This window comes from Hemiscyllium ocellatum, chromosome 19, assembly GCF_020745735.1.
Source record: "Hemiscyllium ocellatum isolate sHemOce1 chromosome 19, sHemOce1.pat.X.cur, whole genome shotgun sequence".
Lineage (NCBI taxonomy): Eukaryota > Metazoa > Chordata > Chondrichthyes > Orectolobiformes > Hemiscylliidae > Hemiscyllium > Hemiscyllium ocellatum.
This window is the reverse complement of record NC_083419.1, coordinates 44,659,271-44,673,583: the sequence shown is the minus strand read 5'-3', so window position 1 is coordinate 44,673,583 and position 14,313 is coordinate 44,659,271. Positions and strand designations below refer to the sequence as shown.

General features: G+C 42.6%; 1 protein-coding gene across 1 annotated transcript in view; it reads left to right on the top strand.

The window, feature by feature from the left end:
- The window catches only part of cacna1c (calcium channel, voltage-dependent, L type, alpha 1C subunit), a 1,009,638-nt gene that overhangs the window by 518,537 nt on the left and 476,788 nt on the right, over positions 1-14,313 (top strand). The window contains exons 15-16 of the mRNA XM_060839877.1: positions 523-643; positions 1,237-1,351. Of these exons, the coding sequence (XP_060695860.1) occupies positions 523-643; positions 1,237-1,351 (236 nt within the window). The remainder of the gene's footprint in view (positions 1-522; positions 644-1,236; positions 1,352-14,313) is intronic.

The following is a 14,313-nucleotide window of genomic DNA, read 5'->3' as shown; positions in this document are numbered from 1 at the left end:
TTATGGATGGCACTGTGGCCTAGTGGTTAGCGCTGCTGCCTCACAACGTGAGGAACCTGGGTTTGATTCTAGCCGCAGGTGACTGTGAGTGTGGAGTTTGCACATTCTCCCCGGGTGCTGCGGTTTCCTCCCACAGTCCAAAGGTGTGCAGGTTAGGTGAATTGGTCATGCTAAATTGCCTATAGTGTTAAGGGATGTGTAGGTTAGATGCATTAGTCATGGGTAAATGCAGAGTAGTAGGAGAGGGGAAATCGGTCTGGGTGAGTTACTCTTCAGAGGGTCAGTCTTTAATTCAATCTGAATCTAAGCACCTCAGTGTTATGTTCACAATGTTAGGAAAGTGGGCTGTTAAATTATGTTTAATGCAGCCACTCCTTATATGATGGCCTGTTTCCACACTAGGGATTCAATGATTCTACGATTAGTTCTTTCAACCTTTTCCCATCTCTGCCATGTATTAATGGGCCCAGCTTGAAGTTTTAAGTATTTGTAATAGAGTTTTTATTTTTCTGTTTTCTCTAGATTCTTACAGGTGAAGACTGGAATTCAGTGATGTATGATGGCATAAGGGCATATGGAGGGCCATCATTCCCTGGAATGCTGGTTTGTATTTACTTCATCATCCTATTCATCTGTGGGAACTGTATCTTTTTGCTATGAAGAGCATTTGGGAGTCAGGTAGTAGAATTTAAAGAAGGCAGCTGGTAGAATTGTATAAGCTTTCCAGCTTTGTTAAACTAAGCACTGAAGATACCAGTGAGTTTAGTGGCAACTCAATCTGCAAAACTGCCAGGAATTTGAGATCATTATCATTAATTGGAAAACTATGCTTTGCAAGACACTTTGTTCCACAGAATCATTTTGAGGTGTTTGGATTGAAAACTGATCAAATTATTGATAATATTTATGTTAATATCCAAAATAATTTATATTTTCAACATATTACAAGTTACTTTAACATATTATTGATGAATTCTTAATCTCGCAGAGCAGGGAATTAAGGGCTACGGGGAGACTGCGGGTAAGTGGCGTTGAAATGCCCATCAGCCATGATTGAATGGCAGAATAGATTCGATGGGCTGAATGACCTTACTTCCACACCTATTTCTTATGGTCTTCTCGTCTTATAATGCAATAAGATATGAAGTTATTACTTTTTTGCATTCAAATCATATAGTCATATAGGTAATCTTTCTTGCTAAATATTGCACTTGCCTTGACTCAGCCTGCAAACAGATATACTATTAAATGTATTCTTGGCCATCGCTGTAGACAATCTGGCTGACGCTGAAAGTTTGACTTCTGCCCAGAAGGAGGAGGAAGAAGAGAAAGAACGCAGAAAGCTAGCAAGGTAATGATTTGGGTAAAATTCAGTCCCTGTATGATTTTGCATTTTACAGCATTTCCTTTAAAATGTTTTTAAAATCTAAAGTCCTTTGATTGTTTAATCTTTAATTCAATCTGAATCTAAGCATCTCAGTGTTATGTTCACAATGTTAGGAAAGTGGGCTGTTAAATTATGTTTCATACAGCCGCTCCTTATATGATCCCAGCATGCCAATCAAAGTATCAACACTTATGAGAATTAACTTCTGGTTTTGTTAGTTGCAGCAGCTTTCAGACTTCAGAAGTCTGCACAGGAAAATATAATGACTTGAGGGAATGTTGGTGTTAAGACGAATGTGAAAAGGTGATCAGCTCCTTTTGTCTTTTAATCCCTCTCACTCAGCTCCAATGAATATATTAATTTCTTCCTTAACACACTTCAATCAAATTTTGTTAAACAGATAAAACATGAAGGAGAGCCTTTCTTCCTGCTCAAACTATAGTTCGTTTGTATATTCCAAGTATAACAGTATTATCTTTTAAAAATGAACACTCCAGAGTCATCTATCATCTCCAATATTGAAAGTGTCATACAAATATGGGTAAAAAAAGAGACAGGAATTTCTTGACATCCCACCAAATTTCAGTGTCGCTTGACTAAAATAGTATTTCCGATGCAGCCCACGTCATACTTTTTGTGAGTTGCCTGGACTTCTCAGGTGATCACAGCAGCTATTTTAGGTCAGTAGTATCCTCTTTGCATACTATTTTAGTCCCAAAAAGTCTCAAGTAGTAACTTAGAATGATGAAACTTGAATCTTGGAAGTCCATTATCACTGCAATCAGAATAACTCCCCACCATGAAGAATGAACATGAACAATATTTCTTCATTTTGTTTATAGTCAGTGTTTAAAGAACAATCTAAAAAATGTGATGACAACAGATTCTGTATTCACTGTTTTTGTCCTACTCTTGGTTTTCAAAAGGCAATCAGGCTAGTTCATGCTCCTGTGCTACATTCCAACGTCTCCAACCTTCACTGCCCAGTTCTACAATCCATATACCAGATTCAGGTATTTCTCAAAATTTGATTTTTTTAGAAGGTGGAGGATGATAATCTGAGGTGATGGATGGGTGATAATCTGAAGTTCGTCTCTTGTAGGATGCCTGGACTTGCATTATGCACCTCACTTTAATTCAACTTTATATTACCCCAAGTTGACTGATTGAAATCTGAGATTTGATTCTGTCCCTTTGATTTTCTAGTGAGTAACTGGTATTTGTCACAGCTCACTAGGGTAATGCTGTGGAAATCAAGCCCCACTATCCCCATAGATATGAGACATTTGAAAAGATTTAGTTGAAGATTTAATTTACCTGACCATTGAGTTCAGGTGAAAAGAAAACACTCAAGAATTCTGTAATTATAATTCTGTAATTATAAAAAAAATCTATCATTACAAATGAACTGCCTTCAACCAGTGGCAGTTAAAAAAACATGACATGCTAATAACAATGGGGCGGCACAGTGGCTTAGTGGTTAGCACTGCTGCCTCACAGTACCAGGAATATGGGTTCGATTCCAGCCTCGGGCGGCTGTCTGTTTGGAGTTTGCACATTCTCCCTTTGTTTATGTGTGTTTCCTGCAGGTGTACTGCTTTCCTCCCACAATCCAAAGATGTGCAGGTTAGGTGAATTGGCCATGTAAAATTGCCCATAGTGTTCAGAGATGTTCAGGTTGGGTGCATTAGTCAGGGATAAATATAGAGTAATAGGATAGGGAAATGGGTATGGTTGGGTTACTTTTCGGAGGGTTGGAGTGGATTTGTTGGGCCAAATGGCCTATTTTCACACTTTAGGGATTCTATGATTATCTGCTTCTGTTAACCTGATTGTTTAAACTACTGCTATCTCCATGTCACTATGGTTTAATTCAGAACTTTACTTTTTTTAAATGTCTACAATGCAAAAAAGAAGGAAATTTAAAAATGCAGTCTTTACCTGCTTCCACCCTTAGGAAAGATGAAACACCATTTCAAGTCTGTGTTTCATCACATTGTATATGACACACAGGCCACAAAAAATGGGACACACTTCCATTTATCCTTACTCTCTCATATGCATAGCTTAAAAATGGTTTGAAAGAAGGACTACTGACCTAAAATAGCTACTTCAATTACCTGAGAATTCCAGGCAAACCACAAATGTATAATTGCCATCTGCTTTGGAATAACTGTTTTAGTCAAGAGGCACTGACTCTTGGTGAGATGTCAAGAAATTCATTTTTATTTTACTTACATTTGTATGATAGCTTCAAGCTATTAAAAGTTCTTACGTTCATTTTACATTCAGCACAATGTGCCTGTGATCACAGTACTTTTACAAGCAATGTCAATGACTTTTCCATTGAATGGTTAAATCAATAGACATCATCCAAATAATCTTGTATTACAAAAAATATTTCTCAGATACTGAAAACTCTGTTAACTCTGCATGCACGGTATAAAAGTAATGTTAATATTATAACAATAATCAATATCTGTGTCACAAATCTTCACTTGATACAGAAAAAAATCAGCTTCATTTGGTTCCACAGCGAATTACCAGGTGTCATTATCTATGATTATATTGATTTAACCATGCTCTTGGATTTATTCTACCAGTGCCTAACTCAAATAAATCATGTAAATGAATTTGTTAAATGCCCAGACTGTTCCATTTAGTGGAAAGGTCATCATAAGGAACTGGTCTATTCTGGTCATGGCCCTTCGGGCTCGTGGTTGGTAGTGCTTAAGGGAGGTCAGGTGATGAATGTAGGGCACAACATAACCTAGATAGCAGGATCCTATCCAACTGGTAGGAAGCCATGGGTACGCTTTGGTCCACATGTAAAGTACATCCTATTATAAGCCGTAAAATCATTAGCCAATGTCATACAAGGTTGTAAGCTAGAATAGGCCCTTGGTCTATTAGAAGTTATATTCTATACTCTAGACCAATTACAGTTAAATATCCTGTTATCAGAAATGTTTACTACTGGGCCTTACCAGTCTAATGTAAAGTTATCTAGGAGAAAGTGAGGACTGCAGATGGTGGAGATCAGAGCTGAAAATGTGTTGCTGGAAAAGCGCCGCAGGTCAGGCAGCATCCAAGGAGCAGGAGAATCGATGTTTCAGGCATGAGCCCTTCTTTAGGAATGAAGAAAGTGTGCCAAGCAGGCTAAGATAAAAGGTAGGGAGAAGGGACTTGGGGGAGGGGCGTTGGAAGTGCGATAGGTGGAAGGAGGTTAAGGTGAGGGTGATAGGCCGGAGTGGGGATGGGGGCGGAGAGGTCAGAAAGAAGATTGCAGATTAGGAAGGTGGTGCTGAGTTCGAGGGTTGGGACTGAGACAAGGTGGGGGGAGGGTAAATGAGGAAACTGGAGAAATCTGAGTTCATCCCTTGTGGTTGGAGGGTTCCTAGGCGGAAGATGAGGTGCTCTTCCTCTAGCCATCGTGTTGCTATGGTCTGGCGATGGAGGAGTCCAAGGACCTGCATGTCCTTGGTGGAGTGGGAGGGGGAGTTGAAGTGTTGAGTCACGGGGTGGTTGAGTTGGTTGGTCCGGGTGTCCCAGAGATGTTCTCTGAAACATTCCGCAAGTAGGCGGCCTGTATCCCCAATATAGAGAAGGCCACATCAGATGCAGTGGATGCAGTAAATGATGTGTGTGGAGGTGCAGGTGAATTTGTGATGGATATGGAAGGATCCCTTGGGGCCTTGAAGGGAAGTAAGTGGGGGAGGTGTGGGCGCAAGTTTTGCATTTCTTGTGGTTTCAGGGGAAGGTGCCGGGAATGGAGGTTGGGTTGGTGGGGCGTGTGGACCTGACGAGGGAGTCACGGAGGGAGTAGTCTTTTCAGAATGCTGATAGGGGAGGGGAGGGAAATATATCTCTGATGGTGGGGTCCGTTTGGAGGTGGCGGAAATGGCGATGGACGATACGACGTATATGGAGGTTGGTGGGGTGGTAGGTGAGGACCAGTGGGGTTCTGTCCTGGGTGGCGATTGGAGGGGTGGGGCTCAAGGGCGGAGGAGCGGGAAGTGGAGGAGATGCGGTGGAGAGCATCGTCGACCAAGTATGGGGGGAAATTGCGGTCTTTGAAGAAGGAGGCCATCTGGGTTGTTCGGTATTGGAATGGTCCTCCTGGGAGCAGATGTGGCGGAGACGAAGGAATTGGGAATATGGGATGGCGTTTTTACAGGGGACAGGGTGGGAGGAGGTGTAGACTAGGTAGCTGTGAGAGTCAGTTGGTTTATAGTCAATGTCTGTGTTGATTCGGTTGCCCAAGGTAGAAATGGAGAGTTCTAGGAGGAGTTTGAGATGGTCCAGGTAAATTTAAGGTCGGGGTGGAAGGTGTTGGTAAAATGGATGAACTGTTCAACCTCCTCATGGGAGCACGAGGCAGCGCCAATACAGTCATCGATGTAGCGGAGGAAAAGGTGGGGAGTAGTGCCAGTGTAGCTGCAGAAGATGGACTGTTCCACATATCCTACGAAGAGGCAGGCATAGCTGGGGCCAATGCGGGTGCCCATGGCTACTCCTTTGGTTTGGAGGAAGTGGGAGGATTGGAAAGAGAAGTTGTTCAGCGTGAGGACCAGTTCAGTCAGTCGAAGGAGGGTGTCAGTGGAAGGGTACTGGTTGGTACGGCGGAAGAGGAAGAAGCGGGGGGGCTTTGAGTCCTTTGTGATGGGGGATGGAGGTGTAGAGGGACTGGATGTCCATGGTGAAGATAAGGGGACCGGGGAAGAGAAAATCATGGAGGAGGTGGAGGGCGTGGGTGGTGTCCCGAACGTAGGTGGGGAGTTCTTGGACTAAGGGGGAACAGAACCATGTTGAGGTATGCAGAGATGAGTTCGGTGGGGCAGGAGCAGGCTGAGACAATGGGTCAGCCGGGGCAGTCAGGTTTGTGGATTTGGGCAGGAGGTAGAAACGGGTGGTGCAGGGTTGTAGGACTATGAGGTTGGAGGTGGTGGATGGGAGATCCCCTGAGGTGATGAGGTTATGGATGGTCTGGGAGATGATGGGAGGTGGGGTCATGGTCAAGGGGACAGTAGGAGGTGGTGTCCGGGAGCTGGCGTTTAGCCTCAACAGTGTAAAGATCGGTGCGCCAAACTACTACTGCACCTACCTTGTCTGCCGGTTTGATAGTGAGGTTGGGGTTGGAACGGAGGTAGTGGAGGGCTGTACGTTCCGAGGGTGAGAGGGGTGGAGAGGTTGAGGTGGTTAATGTCGTGGCGGCAGTTGGCTATGAAGAGATTGAGGGCAGGTAAGAGTCATGATTATATGCGGGCTGATACCATGTCAAAAATTTAGTCATCTCATAACCCGCAGATTCTCATATTCTCATATCCCTCTTAATACCTGTGTGATTCCGACTTAACATCCACTGAACTGTTTCTGCTGCGTAGAAAGGGAGGGGTTGGGGAGGTATTCCTTCCCTTGAATGGATGGGGACATGGGTACATACCTAGCACTTACTTACATTCAATTTTTCAGCATACATATATGGCATATGTAAATAGGTGCTTCCATGCAGTTCCTGAGTTGGTCGCTTTTTCAATGTCAAATGTCCACCTACATAAAATTAATTAGAAAGTCCAAGGAGTATCAAAAAGATCTTCATGCTGTGTCTTTTCCTTGTTGAGAAGTAATCTTACATCAAATAGATGAACCCAGTTCGAGCATCCTTCAATTTTGACTAAGGTTGGTGTTGTAAGTAAAATGTGAAAGGGACAAGTCCAGCGTTCTCCTAGTTTCTTTCTTTCACAATTCTTGATCAACACGTAATCCCCTGGGTTTACTCGTGGATCTTAGGAGGTGATCGTATCTTCCTCAGCTGGGTAATGTGGTTGTTTGACCTGCAATTGAAGAAACTTCAAAGAAAGAGTTAACTGTTTCAAGTAGTTCTGCATTTTCTCACCCATCACAAGGAGGTCTATGCCCTCTTGGTGTTTATTATGAGCATCCCACGGAGTCCTCATTGGCCAACTATAATCTATCTCTGTAGCTGACCATAGGATCCGCGAATGTGGAGTTACTCGCACAGTGCCAAGAGTAATACTTTGAGCCAATTTAACCCCATTTCTTTTACTAATTTAGATAATTTCTCTTTTAAAGTACCGGTGGCCCGTTCCGCAATCACTGATGTGTGAGGGTGATATGTGCAATGCAGTTGCTGTTTAATTTAGAGTGGGTCACATAATTCAGTATTAATCCGAGCCACTAAATTGGTCCATTGTCTGAGCTTATCATTTTAAGCAACCTAAAGCGGGAAAAAACTTCAGTCAACAATATTTTCACCACCGTATGTACAGACCAATTAGTGGTGGGGAAGGCTTTAATTCACTTGTTAAATACATCAATCATCACTAAACAGTTTTTATAGCATTGATCATTAGGTAACTCAATAAAATCAAGCTGTATACAGGCAAAAGGACCATCTGGCAGGGGCATAGTCCTTGAAGGGCATTTAATGCCCTTACCTTTGTAATTTTTCATGCAGAAATGACATCGATCTAGCCGCATTTGAGCTGCTGTATTCAAATCCAGGTATTCAAATCCTAAAGATAGCTGTACCATTCCCTCCTTGCCAAGATGAGTACAAGAATGCAAGTAATCATTAAGCACTGGCAATAAAGGAGCAGGAATACAAACTTGACCTACCAGAGTAAGTCAGAGGTCTCATGTCGAGTTGTGCGGACATCCCATCGACTTCCAAAGTGTACACTCAGATTCAGAGGCATCCCTCTGTAAAGATTGAATTGCAGTTAGATCTGGCATGCCCTTTGTCCCAAAATGATAAGCTCAGACAATGGACCATATCTCGTCCCAAAAGTAGATACTTGCTTTAGAGACTGATTCCTGTCAGTTGGAACAACTAAAACAGCTGATGCAGTCCCCTCTTTAGCAGCTGAATCAGCACGGGCATTTCCTAATTGCATTGGAGTGTTCCCCTTTGTGTGTGTAGTACATTTAATAACAGCCAATTGACGAGGAAACAGAATAGCATTGAGAAAATTTTTAACCCCACAGAGCATTCTGAATAGGAGTCCCTGCTGAATTAAGGAAGCCTCGTTGCTGCCAGGGGCGGCCAAAATCATGGGTAACACCGAATGCATACCTGGAATTGGTGTAAATGTTGGCAATTTTATCAGTGGCCAGAATACAAGCTATGGTAAGGGCAAAAAGCTTGACTTCTGTGCTAAAACGGGTCTGAAAGGCAGCAGACTCCTGAACAGCAGTGTCTGTCATATTAGCATAACCTGACTGCAGGATACCGTCCAGGGAAACAGAACTACTATCAACATAAAGCATGAGGTCAGGATTCTCAATTGGCAGGTCAATCAAATCTGGGCGAGGTGCAGTAAGGAAATGATTCCAAAGCAAACAGTCATGCGGAGGGTCAATAAGGTCATCAGGGGCTGCTCAAGGAATGTAACAGGATTTAAGGTGAAGCAGTAATGAAATGAGAAGTAAGGGTACTGTAACAGCGAGACTTTATAGCGGCTCAGATTAGCTTGGGTCAGGTGCTGGATCTGCTGAGACTTTAGAACGGCCATGACGACTGCGGGCTGATTACCTATACATGCTGGTGGAGGATCTTCTAATAAATGGACAGCAGTAAGGATTTGGGTGCAGGGAGGGAGACCACAGACAAGAGGATTGTGTGTGTGTGTGTGTGTGTGTGTGTGTGTGTGTGTGTGTGTGTGTATAAGAGAGAGAGAGAAAAGGTCCTCACCCACTTGATCAGTCGCACTGACCAAAATTTAACTTGCAATTGACCTTTATAAACCTTAGTGGACAGGACCACATATCCCCATGAATAGAGACGTGTGAGGAAGTAAATAGTGTCCTGCTGGTTATTAACCTTATCAGGGCTAACTGGAGTATTGAATGATAGTGGATCCCCCAGGGGCACCAGTATCGCCACTGGGAGTGTAACGCCTGCAAAAAGAGGGTAGGAGAATGAATGAAATTCTGTGGGAGCCGCGTCCAAGTGTACTGGTTGCCTTTAAACATAAAAGCAAACAAATACAGCGAGTCGGGGCGAGGGGAATCACAAAATAAAAACATGCTGTAAGTCAACAAGGGTGAAAACACAGCTTCAGGCGTGATGCTACTAAGAATTGTAGCTGGGTTGGGGACAATAGGATGCAAAGGTTCCACAATCTGATTTATACAGCGGAGGCCTTGGACCATGCACCATTCGACAGTTGCTTGATTTTTGGAACCGGAAGGATTGGGGTGTTGCAAGGTGATCTGCATGCAATTAAAATTCCCTGTTGAAGGAAAGACTGAATCAAGGCAGAGACTCCTTTCTCAGCCTCTGGGGTGAGGAGTACTGCGTAATCGAGGGCAAGGGCAATCCAGGTTTAAATTTAATATGGATTGGGGGGACAATAGTGAGTCCTACTTCGTGTTTGGACACTGCCCATAGGTTTGTAGGAATGTCTGAGGTCAGAGGCTTATCGATGACGTGGCAGGCCAGTATGGCAGTCATGCAGAAAGGCTGGGGAAAATATGCCAAGGAACCCTGAGGGAAAGTTTGTTGCCGAGTATAGAAAGGATCTGCTTGCTTGTGCAGAGCTTTGGCTAAAAATCCTAGAGATTTGGCACTGAGTCCCTGGGGTACCTCTAAAAGGAAGGCCGAACCTTCTCATCCCTCAATTAGGCCAATAAGTGTTACAATCTGAGGATTACCAAGGGCTGATTGATACACATTCTGTAGTTCAACAGAGCTACCTATGTGATCATAACAAAGAATGACATGAGGATCACTATGTGATCATAACAAAGAATGACATGAGGATCACTATGTGATCATAACAAAGAATGACATGAGGATCACAATTATATAAACGAAGTGAAGTCAGAGGGATCAAAACCAACCAACCACCACTGTGGATTAGCAAAGAGGGAAGTTGCCAGGGCAGGCATGTGGGAAAACAGATATTGACGTGCTTAGCGAGACACACAATGTCCACGTGCAATGAGCAGAGTAAATCGCATCCAGCAAGGTTGACAACCAGGGCTTGAGTAACAGTGAAGGGGATACAATAGTCACGGCCCTCAAACTGGACAGTGAGCACCTGCATAAGTGGGTAAACAGCAATTTCACCCATGAAACAGGAAATTTCCACGTGCTTACCAGAGAGGGGAAATTTGTGCCTATGAACCAAAGCCAAAACCAGCAGAGAGTGAATCGCACCAGTGTCAATCAGAAAGAGAATAAGGATACCTTCAACATTATTTATAAATGTGGGCTCGTCACTGTGGTCTCGTGAGAGGACTGGGTAGTTTGTGCAGGCTAGTCAAAAAGAGTTAGAGGTAATGAAGGCTGTCTGCTTACAATGAGAATCCCAGCCCGATTTGCAGGAAAACAGACAAGCCCTTGCGTAGTGGCCCACCTGCTCACAGTTAAAGCAAGGGTTACAAGAAGGGGATCCCAGTGGTGAAGCGAAGGGGTTAGGTAGGAAACTACTTGAACATGAGCCAGTCAGTCTGGTGACTTCCTTCCATTGTGGAACTTTGAAAATGGCGGTAAGTAGGTCTTTGTACAAACTCAGACTTGATGCGGGGCACAGTGTCCAGTCTCGCTAAGCAGTCACAGCCATTGCTGCAGTAGTATATCTGGACGTCATATCTGGGATCTTGAATTATCTGACCAATCAATGTTATTAGTTTTTATACAGGATGCTACCTGGTCAGGCAAAGCCTGCATTAGCAGTGCCTTGAACTGAGGAGACTGTCTTTGTTCGGTAAAAGCAGTATCTCCAGAATAGAGGGTGTAAATGCCACAGAAGCAGTCAATAAATGAAGTACTGCCTGCCTTAGGTGTGGGTCTACAGTCAAGGAATTTGGAGATGGGCTTACAGAGTGTGTGTTTCAGTGACGTGAACATCAGCGTGTGCTGATCATTCTCATCTTGGTGCAGGACACTAAACGTGTCCCATGTGTCCTAGTTTGCTCCCAATTCAGTCTTCCATCTTTCCCCCAGTTCAGGAGGAAGAGAGACATAAATAAGGGAATATTAGTCCTGAGTGGTAGCGCCATACATTGTTGCAGTGCATCTTAAATAATCAATAAACCCTTCCAGGTCATCCTTGCAGGATGGACAGTGGGCCATGATTAAGCACAGATCCTAGGCTTTGAAGGCTTGCCAGACCTCAACGAACCAGGGCACTTGGTTATCAAGAGCAGCTCAGGAATTGCTAACAGATCTAAGTGGAAAATTGGCAGGGGGTGGCGGTGAAGGAGAGGGCTCCTCATCCGCAGACTGGAGAGAAATATTATAAGGAGATTGATCAAGGGAGGTGCAGGGCTCTTGTACCAATGGGAGTTTAACATGTGACCCACAGGGAAGCAACAGGGTCAGCGGGAGCTGAATCAGAAGGAGAATGTAGGACTTGGGCTGCGGAGAGAATGGGGAGAGTAAAGGCCTCTTCCTCGTCCGTATCACTTGAATTGGGAAACATCCGCATGCCAGAGCAACTAGGAGGATTCTTCTTTATCTGAACCTGCTGGACTAGCCCTGTTATTTGCAGCTGTTTGTTTTGCAGCTACTTGCTCAGGTTTTGATGTATCAAATCCCATAGTGTGCACTCAAATTTTAAAGATTCCCAATCTTTCATTTACTATTGCTCATTCATCAATTCTTCATTTACAGCATTAGCCCTTTAACTCATTAATCATGAGTACTCGTGGCACCTAGTTGATTCCTTTACCCAACTTGAAATCAATGTTTTCCATTTAGAACCTGTATTTTGAATCCAGACAGCTTTTTTGGCAGTTCTGCAATTTTCTGCAAGTGGCCAAATGTCTTCAGCCAATTTGTTGTTTAATGCTATGGATAGGCGACATAAGTTACGTGCTTGCTCAGGATATTTAGAACACGTATATGACAAGGGTGAATTACCCTCGGTCTTATCTAAGGCTTTTCCCATACCATAGTCTACATTACTTCATTATTCCTGATACCAAAAGCAACCAGAGTCCCAGACCCAATCTGAAAGGTAAGGGTGCCTCTGATTTTACATTTAAATAAAACTCCTGCACGCACTTCCTGGCTAGTCAATAACTAGAACCCTGATCCACTCCGCTCAAATCATGGTCCACAGTAAAAATTTAGAATTTAGATTCAGAAACTATCACCTATTAGTGTCCTCTGCAAAGGACGAGGGGTCACAGCACTCAGTCAATGGAGGGAGAGAGACCTTGTGGTGCCTGTCCATCTCTAACCTCTGGATTGTGGCTCAATCACTTTTTCGGTCACAGTGAATCACAGAATTCACTTCAAGGTATTTGATTTTTGCTTGCAGAAATGGGTTAAAAATAACTACAGGACTATGAGAGCTAAAATCAAGAATACTTAACAGAAATTCAACAAAGCTTGTTCCAACAAAACAATTATTAACAAGGAAGCTGCGTGCAAAATGGCTGAAATTAGAAGAGAGAGAGAGCCAATCGCAGTTCTGAGCTTCTCTCACAAGTTTGTGCTTACAAAGAGAAAAACAGGAATCTTTATATTTAAAAATAATTAATAGCTATCAATAATTATCACTCGAGGTTAGTCATCCATTAGACCAGTACATTGAATTATGACCTGTGTTATTATTCTGAGGTTTATCATATTGACCTCCCAAAACCTTGCGTCGCATGCGTCATCCCATAATCTTGTCCTTGTTGGGGGCTCAGAGAATTTTGTGGAATGTTCTTATTTAGACTTAGTTAGTATCACAGAATTGATAGCCCAAGGTCTATTGGGATTAAAGAACTTACGTGGACTTAGCCTACATCAAGTCCTGCTGAGGTCAGCAATGCTTTGACCTTAGCTGTAGCCTTAACTTGTATTGTGTTATAACCAGGGGTTGGCCAGTTTTCCCATCATGCAACAATCTGTTTCACACAATTCCACACAAGTATTCCTCCTTCAACAAAGCCACCCTTGAGAAATGAGCTAGAGACATGCTCCTACACATCTGTCTTTAAGTCATTTCCTTAACTTCAAATACTGTTGCTAATTTTGACAGTTGCTTCATTCATGTCTACTTCTCAGATAGGAAGCAAAACCTGATAATTATTTGTGTTAACCAGCTGTACTTCACAAGAACATCATTTGTTTTGATCCATCACATCCAACTGAAAATCTGTTTTTCAAGACCTATTTTCTAATTATTGTTCTATTCTATAAATGTCCATTGTTATTGAAGAACAGTATTCAATTTGTCTGAATTTTTTATTTTATCCACATCGATAAAATAATTTTTCTCATAGAACTGTATATCAGGACAAAATCAGGATGTGAAATTTGTCTGTTTGAATTTCTCAGTTGCTTATGCCTGAGCTCCAGGTTTGAGGATTCTAATACAACTTTAATTTGCATTATTTTGCTTTCAATATCTTTCCTATTTTGTTTATGTGAATGTAGACCCTGCCCCTCTTCATTGAGGTCACAAGGGAATCTTTGTACTTCAAAGCCTATATCAAACACGCTATGAAATATTGATGGAATTTTGATCACTAGCCTCAAAGTGCCCCCAAAAGACTTCAGTCACTTCTTCTACCTCATTCCCAAGAGAAGGTCAAGTTTTATTCTTTCACTCGTATGTACAGCTATATGTTGAAAATGAAAATTTTGTTGAATACATTTTACAAGTTCCTCCCCATTCAAGCCCAAATAGTGAGGGGATATAACGTTTGAAAGGATAGGCTGGAAGGTAGCTTTACTTAGTATGAGATGGATTAAGTGTGATAGCAAGAAATTATCTTGGATCAATTTATATCGAAAACACATGGGTGGATGTAAGAAATAACAAAGGGAAGCGGGATTATTCAATTGACCCGCTCATGCTATCTATTCTGTAAGACAGGGAATAAGTCAAGAAATGATGAAGGCGTGTAAAAAAAAGACAGTACATTGATCATGAGTGATTCTAATCTTCATGTATGTC